The 20,123-nt window shown below is 40.9% G+C and overlaps 1 protein-coding gene across 2 annotated transcripts; it reads right to left on the bottom strand.

Annotated features, from left to right (window-relative positions):
* Positions 1-596: 596 nt before the first annotated feature.
* On the bottom strand, positions 597-19,506 carry LOC133620679 (E3 ubiquitin-protein ligase TRIM35). 2 transcript variants are annotated; one of them, XM_061982281.1, is made up of 7 exons: positions 18,968-19,506; positions 18,760-18,855; positions 8,482-8,712; positions 8,384-8,406; positions 8,200-8,318; positions 1,127-1,510; positions 597-1,030 (listed from the first exon to the last, which is right to left on the bottom strand). In XM_061982281.1, exons 1-7 carry the CDS (start codon positions 19,493-19,495, stop codon positions 951-953), a joined length of 1,461 nt encoding a protein of 486 aa, XP_061838265.1. In that variant the 5' UTR covers positions 19,496-19,506; the 3' UTR covers positions 597-950. The 2 variants fall into 2 exon arrangements, with proteins under 2 accessions (XP_061838265.1, XP_061838264.1); XM_061982280.1 differs by having other exon boundaries at positions 597-1,510.
* Between the last annotated feature and the right edge of the window lie 617 nt (positions 19,507-20,123).

Here is a 20,123-nt window from a genome sequence, read left to right as displayed (position 1 = left end):
GACCGATCTAAGACTAGATGTGACTAAATGTGACCAGTCTAAGACTAGATGTGACCATTATAAGACTAGATGTGACCAAACTAAGACTAAGACTAGATGTGACCGATATAAGTCCAAGACTGGATGTGAACGTTTTAAGACTAAGACTAGATGTGACCAATCTAAGACTAGATGTGACCAGTCTAAGACTAGATGTGACCAGTCTAAGACTGGATGTGACCAGTCTAAGACTAGATGTGACCAGTCTAAGACTAGATGTGACCAGTCTAAGACTAGATGTAAGCGATCTAAGACTAGATGTGACCAGTCTAAGACTAGATGTGACCAGTCTAATTCTAAGACCAGATGTGACCAGTCTAAGACTAGATGTGACCATCTCTAAGACTAGATGTAACTGATCTAAGGCTAAGACTCGATGTGACCAATCTAAGACTAGACGTAACCGATCTAAGACTAAGACTAAATGTGACCAGTCTAAAACTCGGTGTAACCAATCTAAAACTCGATGTGACCAATCTAAGACTAAGACTAGATTTGACCATTTTAAGTCTAAGACTAGATGTGACCAATCTAAGTCTAAGACTAGATGTGACCAATCTAAGACTAAGACTAGATGTCACCAATCTAAGTCTAAGACTAGATGAGACCAATCTAAGTCTATGAGCATGAACCTACTTGGATGAGAGACCAAACGTCTCCTAAAACCAACTAAACAGTCCAGTTGAGATCCATTGAACACTTCAGGTGTGTTCTCATTTTTTATGTCCTTCTTGTCTAAACAGAAGTAATAATCAATATTGGATTAGATTGACATGGTGAGCAATGCACACATCCACATGTTGATGGTGGTAAGCTACGTGTGTAGTCACAGATGTACATGTTTTCAAAATGTTTCTTAGGGGGAAATTGATGCCAAAAGCAGCGTGAGATTGATTGGTGTTGCTTACATGTCACCAGGTGGCGCTGTTCCACACGGCCACTGTAGCAGGGCAGATCTTGAGGGGGTCGGGGTTATTCCCGTTGATGTTTGCTCCAGGGCAGAAGAAGGGGTACATGATGTCGGTAAAGAAGTCCTTAAAGGTGTAGATGGGCATCATGCTGATAGGGTTGGAGAAGGTCACCTCACCGGCGTCGTAGTCCAGCTGGACCCGGACTCTGGTCAGCTCCCCCTCCAGCTGCAAGCGAGTGCTGGGTCTGGTCATGGCCGAGTATTCTCCCTCGTAGTGCGATATCATCCAGAAGCCGCCCTCGGGGCAGCCGGAGATGCGGCCTTTTCTGTCCACGGACCCTCTGACCACGCCCAGCATCCAGTCCACCTTGTCGCCCACCTCCACCTCCCAGGCATGGCGGCCCGAGGAGAAGCCCTCCGAGCCCAGGGCGAAGACGAAGTGGCCGAAGCGTTCGGGGTTGGCCGGGAGCTGCTGCAGAGAGCCGCTGTTGGCCACGCTGGTCAGGTCCTTGGAGATGGACAACCAGGAGTACGCGGTGTTGGGGTCCAGGGTGATGGGCGCTACAACAGAAGGAAATGTCATGTCACAAAGTAAAAACCAGGTGCAAAGTATAACATGTGAATAGACTGTATTTATATTATTCACATGTGAATAATGCTGTATAATAGACTGTATTTATGTTATTCACATGTGAATAATGCTGTATAATAGACTGTATTTATATTATTCACATGTGAATAATGCTGTATAATAGACTGTATTTATGTTATTCACGTGTGAATAATGCTGTATAATAGACTGTATTTATATTGTTCACATATGAACAATGCTGTATAATAGACTGTATTTATATTATTCACATGTGAATAATGCTGTATAATAGATTGTATTTATATTATTCACATGTGAATAATGCTGCATAATAGACTGTATTTATATTATTCACATGTGAATAATGCTGTATAATAGACTGTATTTATATTATTCATATGTGAATAATGCTGTATAATAGACTGTATTTATATTACGGTATTCACATGTGAATAATGCTGTATAATAGACTGTATTTATATTATTCACATGTGAATAATGCTGTATAATAGACTGTATTTATATTATTCACATGTGAATAATGCTGCATAATAGACTGTATTTATATTATTCACATGTGAATAATGCTGTATAATAGACTGTATTTATATTGTTCACATGTGAATAATGCTGTATAATAGACCGTATTTATATTATTCACATGTGAATAATGCCGTATAATAGACTGTATTTATGTTATTCACATGTGAATAATGCTGTATAATACTGTATTTATATTATTCACATGTGAATAATGCTGTATAATAGACTGTATTTATATTATTCACATGCGAATAATGCTGTATAATACTGTATTTATATTATTCACATGCGAATAATGCTGTATAATAGACTGTATTTATATTATTCACATGTGAATAATGCTGTATAATAGATTGTATTTATGTTATTCACATGTGAATAATGCTGTATAATAGATTGTATTTATATTATTCACATGTGAATAATGCTGTATAATAGACTGTATTTATATTATTCACATGTGAATAATGCTGTATAATAGACTGTATTTATGTTATTCACATGTGAATAATGCTGTATAATAGACTGTATTTATATTATTCACATGTGAATAATGCTGTATAATAGACTGTATTTATATTATTCACATGTGAATAATGCTGTATAATAGACTGTATTTATGTTATTCACATGTGAATAATGCTGTATAATAGACTGTATTTATGTTATTCACATGTGAATAATGCTGTATAATAGACTGTATTTATATTATTCACATGTGAATAATGCTGTATAATAGACTGTATTTATATTGTTCACATGTGAATAATGCTGTATAATAGACTGTATGTATAGTATTCACATGTGAATAATGCTGTATAATAGACTGTATTTATGTTATTCACATGTGAATAATGCTGTATAATAGACTATGTTATTCACATGTGAATAATGCTGTATAATAGACTGTATTTATATTATTCACATGTGAATAATGCTGTATAATAGACTGTATTTATATTGTTCACATGTGAATAATGCTGTATAATAGACTGTATTTATATTATTCACATGTGAATAATGCTGTATAATAGACTGTATTTATATTATTCACATGTGAATAATACTGTATAATAGACTATTTATATTGTTCACATGTGAATAATGCTGTATAATAGACTATTTATATTATTCACATGTGAATAATGCTGTATAATAGACTGTATTTATATTATTCACATATGAATAATGCTGTATAATAGACTGTATTTATATTATTCACATGTGAATAATGCTGTATAATAGACTGTATTTATATTATTCACATGTGAATAATGCTGTATAATAGACTGTATTTATATTATTCACATGTGAATAATGCTGTATAATAGACTGTATTTATGTTATTCACATGTGAATAATGCTGTATAATAGACTGTATTTATATTATTCACATGTGAATAATGCTGTATAATAGACTGTATTTATATTATTCACATGTGAATAATGCTGTATAATAGACTGTATTTATATTATTCACATGTGAATAATGCTGTATAATAGACTGTATTTATATTATTCACATGTGAATAATGCTGTGTAATAGACTGTATTTATATTATTCACATGTGAATAATGCTGTGTAATAGACTGTATTTATATTATTCACATGTGAATAATGCTGTGTAATAGACTGTATTTATATTATTCACATGTGAATAATGCTGTATAATAGACTGTATTTATATTATTCACATGTGAATAATGCTGTATAATAGACTGTATTTATATTGTTCACATGTGAATAAGGCTGTATAATAGACTGTATTTATATTGTTCACATGTGAATAATGCTGTATAATAGACTGTATTTATTTTATTTACATGTGAATAATGCTGTATAATAGACTGTATTTATATTATTCACAGGTGAATAATGCTGTATAATAGACTGTATTTATATTATTCACAGGTGAATAATGCTGTATAATAGACTGTATTTATATTATTCACAGGTGAATAATGCTGTATAATAGACTGTATTTATATTATTCACATGTGAATAATGCTGTATAATAGACTGTATTTATATTATTCACATGTGAATAATGCTGTATAATAGACTGTATTTATATATTCACATGTGAATAATGCTGTATAATATACTGTATTTATTTTATTTACATGTGAATAATGCTGTATAATAGACTGTATTTATTTTATTTACATGTGAATAATGCTGTATAATAGACTGTATTTATATTGTTCACATGTGAATAATGCTGTATAATAGACTATTTTATTTACATGTGAATAATGCTGTATAATAGACTGTATTTATATTGTTCACATGTGAATAATGCTGTATAATAGACTGTATTTATATTGTTCACATGTGAATAATGCTGTATAATAGACTGTATTTATTTTATTTACATGTGAATAATGCTGTATAATAGACTGTATTTATTTTATTTACATGTGAATAATGCTGTATAATAGACTGTATTTATATTATTCACAGGTGAATAATGCTGTATAATAGACTGTATTTATATTATTCACAGGTGAATAATGCTGTATAATAGACTGTATTTATATTATTCACAGGTGAATAATGCTGTATAATAGACTGTATTTATATTATTCACATGTGAATAATGCTGTATAATAGACTGTATTTATATTATTCACATGTGAATAATGCTGTATAATAGACTGTATTTATATATTCACATGTGAATAATGCTGTATAATAGACTGTATTTATTTTATTTACATGTGAATAATGCTGTATAATAGACTGTATTTATTTTATTTACATGTGAATAATGCTGTATAATAGACTGTATTTATATTGTTCACATGTGAATAATGCTGTATAATAGACTGTATTTATATTGTTCACATGTGAATAATGCTGTATAATAGACTGTATTTATGTTATTCACATGTGAATAATGCTGTATAATAGACTGTATTTATGTTATTCACATGTGAGTAATGCTGTATATTAGACTGTATTTATATTATTCACATGTGAATAATGCTGTATAATAGACTGTATTTATATTATTCACATGTGAATAATGCTGTATAATAGACTGTATTTATATTATTCACATGTGAATAATGCTGTATAATAGACTGTATTTACAAACCCCGTTTCCATATGAGTTGGGAAATTGTGTTAGATGTAAATATAAACGGAATACAATGATTTGCAAATCATTTTCAAGCCATATTCAGTTGAATATGCTACAAAGACAACATATTTGATGTTCAAACTGATACACATTTTTTTGTGTGCATATAATCATTAACTTTAGAATTTGATGCCAGCAACACGTGACAAAGAAGTTGGGAAAGGTGGCAATAAATACTGATAAAGTTGAGGAATGCTCATCAAACACTTATTTGGAACATCCCACGGGTGAACAGGCAAATTGGGAACAGGTGGGTGCCATGATTGGGTATAAAAGTAGATTCCATGAAATGCTCAGTCATTCACAAACAAGGATGGGGCGAGGGTCACCACTTTGTCAACAATTGCTTGAGCAAATTGTTGAACAGTTTAAGAAAAACCTTTCTCAACCAGCTATTGCAAGGAATTTAGGGATTTCACCATCTACGCTCCGTAATACCATCAAAGGGTTCAGAGAACCTGGAGAAATCACTGCACGTAAGCAGCTAAGCCCGTGACCTTCCATCCCTCAGGCTGTACTGCATCAACAAGCGACATCAGTGTGTAAAGGATATCACCACATTCAGGCGCGCTAACTTTTATTAGCGGTGAGCTATTGTCTCCTCCTACGGTGTGTAGTGTAACATGTTTAGCTATAACTCGTCCTCCAGTGATAATAATACTTGTAAGAAACTTACTTTATTTGTCGCCATGGAGGCGAGCATTAGTGATTTAAAAGTAGCTAAAACACTGCCTAAACACTAACTTGCTAGTCATGTTTTAAAGAGGGTGTTTCAGTGTTATAACTTCACCTTTAACATCAGTTTTTAGGCCAAAATGCGTCCATTCTCCCTTTTCTGTCTACACACTGTGTCTGCTTGTAAGTACTCTGTGTGTGTGCACTGCCCAACATGCTCGTAAAGATCCACCCATGGCGTTTGTTTACATTCAGGCGCGCTAGCTTTTGTTAGCGGTGAACTATTGCATCCTCTTACGGTGTGTAGTGAAGCATGTTTAGCTATTCCTCATCCTCCAGTGATAATGGTACTGTCAGAATAATTGCATCTAAATTATCACAAAACTTTTGTGTTTCAATGAGTTCCCGGCGAGCAGACAAAAGCTGTCTTTGATCTTACCAAGCAAAAGGCGTGTAAAACTCCACTGTGTAGGATTGGAAGCGACATGAAGGTGTCTGTTTCTTTGATCTATTGTAATCCACAGGAAGATTTTGTCTTGCCCCGAGATCTACAAAGCGGAAAGGAAGCAGGACCTGACCCACCTTAACTGTTTTGTAACCAAAGGCGACGGCTGTTTACGACCCCCCTCCCTTTAGAAACAGCTGTTGCCATGTAATCAGGGAAAGTCCAAATAAAAGAGGAGGCGTACAATCTTTGGTCAGAGCGTGGTGGAAGACTGTACAAAGAGTACAGCCCAGACGTTTCTCCTCAATTGAGCTAAATTGAATTTGGTCTCTGTTTAATTCCTTGCTTCTTTGTCTGTTTAATAGATGTCATCAGTGTTTAAACCTGACAGTTACCGTATTTTCCGCACCATAAGGCGCCCTGGGTTATAAGCCGCGCCTTCAATGAACGGCATATTTCAAAACTTTGTCCACCTATAAGCCGCCCGTGTTATAAGCCGCATCTAACTGCGCTAAAGGAATGTCAAAAAAACAGTCAGATAGGTCAGTCAAACTTTAATAATATATTAAAAACCAGCGTGATGTGGGCGCGCATGGAGTCGTATATCAACATGGACGGAGCTGCGTGAAAAAAGCCACCCGGCCTCTTCGCGTAAACTTACCTTAACCACTCGCTCATCTTTTCTTCATCCATCCATCCTTTCGAGTTAGCTTTTATGATGACGCCGGCTGGAAAGGTCTCTTTTGGCAAGGTCTTCCTTTTGAATATCACCATGGGTGGAAGTTTCTGGCCATTAGCATGGCAAGCTAGAACCACAGTGAAGGATGACTTCTCATTCCCTGTGGTGCGAATATTCACCGTACGTGCTCCCGTTGTATCCACAGTGCGGTTCACAGGAATATCAAAAGTCAGTGGAACCTCGTCCATGTTGATAATGTTCTCTGGCCGGATCTTTTTTTCAGCTATCTTGTTTTTACAATATGCACGGAAAGTAGCCAGCTTTTCTTGAAAGTCTTTAGGCAGTTGCTGTGAAATAGTAGTCCGTGTGCGGATGGAGAGATTGCGTCTTGGAAACCTGTCGCTTAGTAGGAGCCATTTTGTGGTCTTTACAGATGTAAACACACAAAGGAAATGAAACGTAATATCCGCGCACTTCTTCTTCTTCTACGCGGGCGGGTGGTTGCTTACAGTAGAAGAAGAAGCGCTTCCTGTTCTATGGGGGCGGGTGCTTACCTTGGCGGTTGCTTGCGTAGAAGAAGAAGCACTTCCTCTTCTACGGGGAAAAAAGATGGCGGCTGTTTACCGTAGTTGCGAGACCGAAACTTTATGAAAATGAATCTTAATATTAATCCATATATAAAGCGCACCGGGTTATAAGCCGCACTGTCAGCTTTTGAGTAAATTTGTGGTTTTTAGGTGCGGCTAATAGTGCGGAAAATACGGTACTTGTAAGAAACTCACTTTATTTGTCGCCATGGAGGCGAGGATTAGTGATTTAAAAGTAGCTAAAACACTGCCGACTGCGGATGGCCTTTATCTTTACACCAAAATGCGTCCATTCTCCCTTTTCTGTCTACACACTGTGTCTGCTTGTAAGTACTCAGTGTGTGTGCGCTGCCCAACATGCTCCTTTGCTCGTACACGTGACGACGCGATGTCATGCCCGTTAAAAATAATAACAATAATTGGGAACTGGTACTTTTCAAACAGAATATAGTATAGTTTTTGATTCATTAGTACCGCGGTACTATACTAGTACCAGTATACCGTACAACCCTCCTCCTGACCATTGACATTCGCAAGCATCAAGTAGGACACAGTTAGAGTCAACATGTGAAATGATGCTTACTGTACTGAACCATTTCCACCATCTTCTCCCAAACATGGTACTTGAGGGAGCTGACATGCTTGGCCACGTCAATAAGAGCGCCGGACACCTTCTCCGGGTCCTTCTGCGGCAGCTGTGCCCTTTAACGACAAAGTGTCAGCTCAAGGTCGAGTTGTAGAACGTGTCACGGAGAAGGAATTCTTACCTCTTCTTGGTGTTTGGGTAATTCTACAGCGAGAAGGTACATTGTTGTTATTATCACTGATAAGCGCGTTCGATCGCGGCGAAGACGAGGCCTCGTACCTGCAGGAAGAGGGCGTCGCCGGATGCGATCTCGTTCTCCACGGCGATGACGGCGTGCGAGAAGGTCAAGATGTCTCTGGTGATGCTCTCTGACTTCTTCCTCACCAGCTCCCGCTTCTCCTCCTCCTCCTGCTGCAGGGCGGCCAGCCGAGCCGCTTCCTCCTTGTGCAGGAAGTCCCGCAGCTGCTCAAACTCCTCCCTGAGCCGCTTCTCGGAGGCCTGAGCCTGGTTCTGTGCGGGCGCGGAAATGGGCCAGTCACACGTCTTCCATGCAAGCGCAGCGTGGAATATTTGAAGTAACAAGTGGGTATTAACCCTTGTGGCTGTAGGCAACTTCCTTGATGTGGTTTTCATTAACACTTCAGTGAACATCTAGCTCTTTTTTGTTGTTGTTATGATACCACAGAAAAGTGTGATGATGACCATAGAACAAGAAATGGAATCTATCAAATAGATCTGCTTACTCCGTACAAAATGTATCAAGCACATTTTGAAAGGTAGATGTGACCAGTCTAAGACTAGATGTGACCAGTCTAAGACTGGATGTGACCAGTCTAAGACTGGATGTGACCAGTCTAAGACTGGATGTGACCAGTCGAAGACTGGATGTGACAAGTCGAAGACTGGATGTGACAAGTCGAAGACTGGATGTGACCAATCTAAGACTGGATGTGACCAGTCTAAGACTAGATGTGACCAGTCTAAGACTAGATGTGACCAGTCTAAGACTAGATGTGACCAGTCTAAGACTGGATGTGACCAATCTAAGACTGGATGTGACCAGTCTAAGACTAGATGTGACCAGTCTAAGACTAGATGTGACCAGTCTAAGACTAGATGTGACCAGTCTAAGACTAGATGTGACCAGTCTAAGACTGGATGTGACCAGTCTAAGACTAGATGTGACCAAACTAAGACTAGATGTGACCAATCTAATTGTAAGACTAGATGTGACCAGCCTAATTCTAAGACTAGATGTGACCAGTCTAAAACCAGATGTGACCATCTCTAAGATTAGATGTGACCAATCTAAGACTACATGTAACCGATCTAAGACTAAGACTAGATGTGACTAAATGTGACCAGCCTAAGACTAGATGTGACCATTATGAGACTAGATGTGACCAAAATAAGACTAAGACTAGATGTGACCGATATAAGTCCAAGACTAGAGGTGACCGATCTAAGACTAGATGTGACCAATCTAAGACTAGATGTGACCAGTCTAATTCTAAGACTAGATGTGACCAGTCTAAGACTGGATGTGACCAGTCTAAGACTAGATGTGACCATTATGAGACTAGATGTGACCAAAATAAGACTAAGACTAGATGTGACCGATATAAGTCCAAGACTAGAGGTGACCGATCTAAGACTAGATGTGACCAATCTAAGACTAGATGTGACCAGTCTAATTCTAAGACTAGATGTGACCAGTCTAAGACTGGATGTGACCAGTCTAAGACTAGATGTGACCAAACTAAGACTAGATGTGACCAATCTAATTGTAAGACTAGATGTGACCAGCCTAATTCTAAGACTAGATGTGACCAGCCTAATTCTAAGACTAGATGTGACCAGTCTAAAACCAGATGTGACCATCTCTAAGATTAGATGTGACCAATCTAAGACTACATGTAACCGATCTAAGACTAAGACTAGATGTGACTAAATGTGACCAGCCTAAGACTAGATGTGACCATTATGAGACTAGATGTGACCAAAATAAGACTAAGACTAGATGTGACCGATATAAGTCCAAGACTAGAGGTGACCGATCTAAGACTAGATGTGACCAATCTAAGACTAGATGTGACCAATCTAAGACTAGATGTGACCAGTCTAATTCTAAGACTGGATGTGACCAGTCTAAGACTAGATGTGACCAGTCTAAGACTAGATGTGACCAGTCTAAGACTAGATGTGACCAGTCTAATTCTAAGACTAGATGTGACCAGTCTAAGACTGGTTGTGACCAGTCTAAGACTAGATGTGACCAGTCTAAGACTAGATGTGACCAGTCTAAGACTAGATGTGACCAGTCTAAGACTAAGACTAGATGTGACCAGTCTAAGACTAGATGTGACCGATCTAAGACTAAGACTAGATGTGACCAGTCTAAGACTGGATGTAACCAGTCTTAGGCTAGATGTGACCAGTCTAAGACTGGATGTGACCAGTCTAAGGCTGGATGTGACCAGTCTAAGGCTGGATGTGACCAGTCTAAGGCTAGATGTGACCAGTCTAAGGCTCGATGTGACCAGTCTAAGACTGGATGTGACCAGTCTAATTGTAAGACTAGATGTGACCAGCCTAATTCTAAGACTAGATGTGACCAGTCTAAAACCAGATGTGACCATCTCTAAGATTAGATGTGACCAATCTAAGACTACATGTAACCGATCTAAGACTAAGACTAGATGTGACTAAATGTGACCAGCCTAAGACTAGATGTGACCATTATGAGACTAGATGTGACCAAAATAAGACTAAGACTAGATGTGACCGATATAAGTCCAAGACTAGAGGTGACCGATCTAAGACTAGATGTGACCAATCTAAGACTAGATGTGACCAATCTAAGACTAGATGTGACCAGTCTAATTCTAAGACTGGATGTGACCAGTCTAAGACTAGATGTGACCAGTCTAAGACTAGATGTGACCAGTCTAAGACTAGATGTGACCAGTCTAATTCTAAGACTAGATGTGACCAGTCTAAGACTGGTTGTGACCAGTCTAAGACTAGATGTGACCAGTCTAAGACTAGATGTGACCAGTCTAAGACTAGATGTGACCAGTCTAAGACTAAGACTAGATGTGACCAGTCTAAGACTAGATGTGACCGATCTAAGACTAAGACTAGATGTGACCAGTCTAAGACTGGATGTAACCAGTCTTAGGCTAGATGTGACCAGTCTAAGACTGGATGTGACCAGTCTAAGGCTGGATGTGACCAGTCTAAGGCTGGATGTGACCAGTCTAAGGCTAGATGTGACCAGTCTAAGGCTCGATGTGACCAGTCTAAGACTGGATGTGACCAGTCTAAGACTGGATGTGACAAGTCTAAGACTGGATGTGACCAGTCTAAGATTGGATGTGACCAGTCTAAGACTGGATGTGACCAGTCTAACACTGGATGTGACCAGTCTAACACTAGATGTGACCAGTCTAAGGCTGGATGTGACCAGTCTAAGGCTGGATGTGACCAGTCTAAGGCTAGATGTGACCAGTCTAAGGCTAGATGTGACCAGTCTAAGACTAGATGTGACCAGTCTAAGACTAGATGTGACCAGTCTAAGACTGGATGTGAACAGTCTAATTCTAAGACTAGATGTGACCAGTCTAATTCCAAGACTAGATGTGACCAGTCTAATTCCAAGACTAGATGTGACCAGTCTAAGACTGTATGTGACCAGTCTAAGACTAGATGTGACCAGTCTAAGACTGTATGAGACCAGTCTAAGACTAGATGTGACCAGTCTAAGACTAGATGTGACCAGTCTAAGACTAAAACTAGATGTGACCAGTCTAAGACTAGATGTGACCTAACTAAGACTAAGACTAGATGTGACCAGTCTAAGACTGGATGTGACCAGTCTAAGACTAGATGTGACCAGTCTAAGACTAGATGTGACCAGTCTAAGACTGGATGTGACCAATCTAAGACTGGATGTGACCAGTCTAAGACTGGATGTGACCAGTCTAAGACTGGATGTGACCAGTCTAAGGCTGGATGTGACCAGTCTAAGGCTAGATGTGACCAGTCTAAGGCTAGATGTGACCAGTCTAAGACTGGATGTGACCAGTCTAAGACTGGATGTGACCAGTCTAAGACTGGATGTGACAAGTCTAAGACTGGATGTGACCAGTCTAAGATTGGATGTGACCAGTCTAAGACTGGATGTGACCAGTCTAACACTGGATGTGACCAGTCTAACACTAGATGTGACCAGTCTAAGACTGGATGTGACCAGTCTAAGGCTGGATGTGACCAGTCTAAGGCTAGATGTGACCAGTCTAAGGCTAGATGTGACCAGTCTAAGACTAGATGTGACCAGTCTAAGACTGGATGTGACCAGTCTAAGACTAGATGTGACCAGTCTAAGACTGGATGTGAACAGTCTAATTCTAAGACTAGATGTGACCAGTCTAATTCCAAGACTAGATGTGACCAGTCTAATTCTAAGACTAGATGTGACCAGTCTAATTCCAAGACTAGATGTGACCAGTCTAAGACTGTATGTGACCAGTCTAAGACTAGATGTGACCAGTCTAATTCTAAGACTAGATGTGACCAGTCTAAGACTGTATGAGACCAGTCTAAGACTAGATGTGACCAGTATGAGACTAGATGTGACCAGTCTAAGACTAAAACTAGATGTGACCAGTCTAAGACTAGATGTCACCTAACTAAGACTAAGACTAGATGTGACCAGTCTAAGACTGGATGTGACCAGTCTAAGACTAGATGTGACCAGTCTAAGACTGGATGTGACCAATCTAAGACTGGATGTGACCAGTCTAAGACTGGATGTGACCAGTCTAAGACTAGATGTGACCAGTCGAAGACTGGATGTGACCAGTCGAAGACTGGATGTGACAAGTCGAAGACTGGATGTGACCAGTCGAAGACTGGATGTGACAAGTCGAAGACTGGATGTGACCAGTCGAAGACTGGATGTGACCAGTCTAAGACTGGATGTGACCAGTCTAAAACTGGATGTGACCAGTCGAAGACTGGATGTGACAAGTCTAAGACTGGATGTGACAAGTCTAAGACTGGATGTGACCAGTCTAAGACTGGATGTGACCAGTCGAAGACTGGATGTGACCAGTCGAAGACTGGATGTGACAAGTCGAAGACTGGTTGTGACAAGTCGAAGACTGGATGTGACAAGTCGAAGACTGGATGTGACCAGTCGAAGACCGGATGTGACCAGTCGAAGACCGGATGTGACCAGTCTAAGACCGGATGTGACCAGTCTAAGACTGGATGTGACAAGTCGAAGACTGGATGTGACCAGTCGAAGACTGGATGTGACCAGTCGAAGACTGGATGTGACAAGACAAAGACTGGATGTGACAAGTCGAAGACTGGATGTGACCAGTCTAAGACTAGATGTGACCAGTCTAAGACTGGATGTGACCAGTCTAAGACTGGATGTGACCAGTCTAAGACTAGATGTGACCAGTCTAAGACTGGATGTGACCAGTCTAAGACTGGATGTGACCAGTCGAAGACTAGATGTGACCAGTCTAAGACTGGATGTGACCAATCTAAGACTGGATGTGACCAGTCTAAGACTGGATGTGACCAGTCTAAGACTAGATGTGACCAGTCGAAGACTGGATGTGACCAGTCGAAGACTGGATGTGACAAGTCGAAGACTGGATGTGACCAGTCGAAGACTGGATGTGACAAGTCGAAGACTGGATGTGACCAGTCTAAGACTGGATGTGACCAGTCTAAGACTGGATGTGACCAGTCTAAAACTGGATGTGACCAGTCGAAGACTGGATGTGACAAGTCTAAGACTGGATGTGACAAGTCTAAGACTGGATGTGACCAGTCTAAGACTGGATGTGACCAGTCGAAGACTGGATGTGACCAGTCGAAGACTGGATGTGACCAGTCGAAGACTGGATGTGACCAGTCGAAGACTGGATGTGACAAGTCGAAGACTGGTTGTGACAAGTCGAAGACTGGATGTGACAAGTCGAAGACTGGATGTGACCAGTTGAAGACTAGATGTGACCAGTCGAAGACCGGATGTGACCAGTCTAAGACCGGATGTGACCAGTCTAAGACTGGATGTGACAAGTCGAAGACTGGATGTGACCAGTCGAAGACTGGATGTGACCAGTCGAAGACTGGATGTGACAAGACAAAGACTGGATGTGACCAGTCGAAGACTAGATGTGACCAGTCGAAGACTAGATGTGACCAGTCTAAGACTAGATGTGACCAGTCTAAGACTGGATGTGACCAGTCTAAGACTAGATGTGACCAGTCCAAGACTGGATGTGACCAGTCGAAGACTAGATGTGACCAGTCGAAGACTAGGTGTGACCAGTCTAAGACTAGATGTGACCAGTCTAAGACTAGATGTGACCAGTCTAAGACTAGATGTGACCAGTCTAAGACTGGATGTGACCAGTCTAAGACTGGATGTGACCAGTCTAAGACTAGATGTGACCAGTCTAAGACTGGATGTGACCAGTCTAAGACTGGATGTGACCAGTCGAAGACTGGATGTGACAAGTCGAAGACTGGATGTGACAAGTTGAAGACTGGATGTGACCAGTCGAAGACTAGATGTGACCAGTCGAAGACTGGATGTGACCAGTCGAAGACTGGATGTGACCAGTCTAAGACTAGATGTGACCAGTCTAAGACTAGATGTGACCAGTCTAAGACTGGATGTGACCAGTCTGAGACTGGATGTGACCAGTCTAAGACTGGATGTGACCAGTCGAAGACTGGATGTGACCAGTCGAAGACTAGATGTGACCAGTCGAAGACTAGATGTGTCCAGTCTAAGACTGGATGTGACCAGTCGAAGACTGGATGTGACAAGTCGAAGACTGGATGTGACAAGTCGAAGACTGGATGTGACCAGTCGAAGACTGGATGTGACAAATCGAAGACTGGATGTGACAAGACGAAGACTGGATGTGACAAGTCGAAGACTGGATGTGACCAGTCGAAGACTAGATGTGACCAGTCGAAGACTAGATGTGACCAGTCTAAGGCTAGATGTGACCAGTCGAAGACTAGATGTGACCAGTCTAAGACTAGATGTGACCAGTCTAAGACTGGATGTGACCAGTCTAAGACTAGATGTGACCAGTCTAAGACTGGATGTGACCAGTCGAAGACTGGATGTGACAAGTCGAAGACTGGATGTGACCAGTCTAAGACTAGATGTGAACAGTCTAAGACTAGATGTGAACAGTCTTATTCTAAGACTAGATGTGACCAGTCTAATTCTAAGACTAGATGTGACCAGTCTAATTCCAAGACTAGATGTGACCAGTCTAATTCTAAGACTAGATGTGACCAGTCTAATTCCAAGACTAGATGTGACCAGTCTAAGACTAGATGTGACCAGTCTAATTCTAAGACTAGATGTGACCAGTCTAATTCTAAGACTAGATGTGACCAGTCTAATTCCAAGACTAGATGTGACCAGTCTAAGACTGTATGTGACCAGTCTAAGACTAGATGTGACCAGTCTAAGACTAGATGTAACCGATCTAAGACTAAGACTAGATGTGACCAGTCTAAGACTAGATGTGACCAGTCTAAGTTAAAGACTAGATGTGACCAATCTAAGACTAAATTTGACAGATCTAAGACTGAGACTAGATGTGACCGATCTAGGACTAGATGTGACCGATCTCAGAATTAACTAGATGTGACCGATCTAAGTCCAAGACTAGATGTGACTGATCTAAGAATAAAACTAGATGTGACCGATCTAAGTCCAAGACTAGATGTGACCGATCTAAGAATAAAACTAGATGTGACTGATCTAAGACTAAATGTGACCAATCTAAGAGGTTAATTTAACCTCTTAAGGCCTAAGCTGTTTGTTTACATGCTTTTTTTATATTTCTCTTTGCTATTTGGGCTTATTGGACCCTAATTAGAATAAAAACTAAGAATCATCTTTTGATATGATGTACTTAGTCCATAAGTACACAAATGTGTACTTCATGTTTACTGACATGCTAATTCTTATTTTTACACTTTTTTTTTCCAAATTCCATTGTATGTTATACTCTTCTGACACCACCAGATGGCAGTATAAGTGTCCACATAAGAGGCCATACGACCCCAATTCAGTAGTGTACACAATTTTGGAAATAAGAGCTAAAAGGTGCTGTCCACGCATGTGGCCACTAAGCCTTTAGAGGTTTTAAAAGGATTCCACTTCGCGCCATCAAGGATTCTGCCATGAATAAAATATCGCAGCCCTCTCCTCTAAAACAATGACTACTATCAAAGCACATAGATTAGTTAAGAGACAGAGAATTAGATGATCTGATCAGAGAAATGTAATCCACATTCATTTGAAGAACACAATGACAACTCTAGCTAGTATCAAACACTCAGTACTCAATGTGAGATATTTAAGTAACAAATCATTTTTAATGATTGATTGTATTCCCTCTTACAATCTCCACGTTATGTTTGAACTGAAGCACGGCTCCACACCAACACGGCAAATGCAGTTCTGATTGAAACTAGCCCACCTCACTTCAACCCTGTAAGATCCCACCAAGCGTACAGTGTTTTTTCAAGCACGGGAAAGAAGAAAGGAAGGAAAGAAAATACGGGAAAGCTGCTGATGGTGTGTTTGACAGCGCAGCGGCTGGAAGAAGATACCATAGCAGTCCACTCTCCAAGGTAAATAATGTACATTAGTACTTCATAAAACTGCTGTCGATGTTGTACATTGTACTGTATGAGCTTTTACGATATTTCTTATCAAAAAAGTTTATTTTGAAAAGGCAAACTACGTGTTAAATTTGTGTCGTTTAGGGGGGCCTGTTAGAACAATTGTTTCTAAATTATCACCAACACTTTGTGTTACATTTGAGGGCCCGGCAAGAAGACAAAAGCTGTCTTTGAAACCTACCAAGAAGAAGGCTCGTAAAACTCCACTGTGTAAGGGGTAAAGCCACATGAAGGGTTTTCTGTTTTCCATACTTGCCATCCTTGAGACCTCCGATTTCGGGAGGTGGGGGTGGAGGGCGTGGTTAAGATATATATATATATATATATATATATATATATATATATATGAGAAATACTTGACTTTCAGTGAATTCTAGCTATATATATATTTTTTTATTACATACATATAGCCCGATTGTAGCTGAGATAGGCTCCAGCGCCCCCCGCGACCCCAAAGGGAATAAGCGGTAGAAAATGGATGGATGGATGGCTACATATTGATATATTATATATATATATATACCGTATTTCCCGCACTATTAGCCGCACCTAAAAACCACAAATTTACTCAAAAGCTGACAGTGCGGCTTATAACCCGGTGCGCTTTATATATGGATTAATATTAAGATTCATTTTCATAAAGTTTAGGTCTCGCAACTACGGTAAACAGCCGCCATCTTTTTTCCCCGTAGAACAGGAAGCGCTTCTTCTTCTACGGCAAGCAACCGCCAAGGTAAGCACCCGCCCCCATAGAAGAGGAAGCGCTTCTTCTTCTACTGTAAGCAACCACCCGCCCGCGTAGAAGAAGAAGAAGCGCGCGGATATTACGTTTCATTTCCTTTGTGTGTTTACATCTGTAAAGACCACAAAATGGCTCCTACTAAGCGACAGGTTTCCGGTTCATGAAAAGACGCAATCTCTCCATCCGCACACGGACTACTATTTCACAGCAACTGCCTAAAGACTTTCAAGAAAAGCTGGCTACTTTCCGTGCATATTGTAAAAACAAGATAGCTGAAAAAAAGATCCGGCCAGAGAACATTATCAACATGGACGAGGTTCCACTGACTTTTGATATTCCTGTGAACCGCACTGTGGATACAACGGGAGCACGTACGGTGAATATTCGCACCACAGGGAATGAGAAGTCATCCTTCATTGTGGTTCTAGCTTGCCATGCTAATGGCCAGAAACTTCCACCCATGGTGATATTCAAAAGGAAGACCTTGCCAAAAGAGACCTTTCCAGCCGGCGTCATCATAAAAGCTAACTCGAAGGGATGGATGGATGAAGAAAAGATGAGCGAGTGGTTAAGGGAAGTTTACGCGAAGAGGCCGGGTGGCTTTTTTCACGCAGCTCCGTCCATGTTGATATACGACTCCATGCGCGCCCACATCGCGCTGGTTTTTAATATATTATTAAAGTTTGACTGACCTATCTGACTGTTTTTTTTACATTCCCTTTAGCGCAGTTAGATGCGGCTTATAACACGGGGCGGCTTATAGGTGGACAAAGTTTTGAAATATGCCGTTCATTGAAGGCGCGGCTTATAACCCAGGGCGCCTTATGGTGCGGAAAATACGGTACATATTCTGTACAATTGACCACTAAATGGTAACACCCCAATAAGTTTTTCCACTTGTTTAAGTCGGGGTCCACGTTATTTATGATCATAAGTTGAGGTAATTGTTTCCAAAACAATTCGTATTGTTTGTAATTCCTCGTTTTTTAACCCCCCTCCACATGAAAACGCGACCCCTGGGTGACCCTGGCAGCACCATGCGGGTCCCTACAGGTGGTGTTTGTTGATACCTTGATGTGCACAGTTGTGTCATCACACTCCTGCTTGGCCTCATACAGGCGACGCAGATTCTTCTTCACGGGAATCAGTTCTTTCTTCAGCTCCTCCTGCCCAGGGGACACATGCCAAATAAATTGTCACATTCAGAACTTAACTCTACTTATTTTCCCTGCAAGATGGTTGAAATGACTAAAAAAAAAAAAAAAAATAGAAATGTACCTTGAGGTCGTGTGCTCCTTCTTCCAAAGGACACACTCCATGGCCCTGGTGCTTCTTGGAGGTGTGACAGACGCAGCACAGAACTTGCAGATCATCCAGACAGAAGAGCTTGAGGACCTCGCCGTGGACGCCGCACCTCACCTCCTCCACCTTGGCCTCCGTCGCGCCGAGGGCGAGGCCGCCCTCCTGCCTCTGCTGCTCCCTCAGGAAGGTGTCCGCCACGTTCTTCAGCGCCAGGCTGACGGTGGGCTCGGTCAGGGAGCACTTCCGGCGGCAGATGGGGCACTCGCGTTGGGCCTTCTTCTTGTTCCAGAACTGCTGCAGGCACGCCCTGCAGAAGCTGTGGCTGCACTTCAGCACCACGGGCTCCCGGAAGATCTCGCAGCAGACGGGGCACGACAGCTCGTCTTCCAGCACGGAGCCCGAGCGCGAGGAGACGGCCCTCGGGCGAAGAGACGAGGTGGCTTTGGAAGTCTGCAGGAAGGAGAGTTTCCCGGGTTGGGAGGACGCACGTGGGCGCAACGCCATGGCGGAAGGTTCTAGCAAGACAATGTGCTTCCCCCTGCGAGGACACTGCAACAAGCTTTGACATCAACAGCGACTTGAAGAACAGGTTAGGTCCCCTTCTAGGAAAGCCCTCATCCGACACCTTCTGCTCCCCTTTGAAGGTAGAACACCAACACACGCCCCTTCTTCCCAAGACAACACCATCATTCCACTACGTCACTGGTGTCAAACTCAAGGCCCGAGTGTGGAAATAATAAATGTATTACAAAAACAAATGACATATATTTACACTGTAATCATCTCTAATAATAAAACAAAGTATTATATCATCAGACATTTCAAAACAATGTTATTGTTCAAATAAAGATAAATACTTAAATATCTGCTTGACTTATGATTTCAAAGCAAGTAATCCGACAAACTGTTCATGTAAAAATGTGAAGACAAGGTTGTGAAGTGGCCAACGTGAATGACTCCAGATGTTAATCCTAAAGCATACCTGCCAACTTTTGAAATCAGAAAAACCTAGTAGCCAGGGTCCAGGGGCCGCAGGCCCCGGTAGGACCAGGACAAAGTCCTGGTGGGGGGGTTAAAATGCAGAGGTGTGGACTCGAGTCACATGACTTGGACTCGAGTCAGACTCGAGTCA

This window comes from Nerophis lumbriciformis, linkage group LG24 (genome assembly GCF_033978685.3).
Source record: "Nerophis lumbriciformis linkage group LG24, RoL_Nlum_v2.1, whole genome shotgun sequence".
NCBI classification, from domain to species: Eukaryota; Metazoa; Chordata; class Actinopteri; order Syngnathiformes; family Syngnathidae; genus Nerophis; species Nerophis lumbriciformis.
Note: the sequence above shows the minus strand (reverse complement) of the source record. Positions and strands in the feature narration are given on the sequence as shown.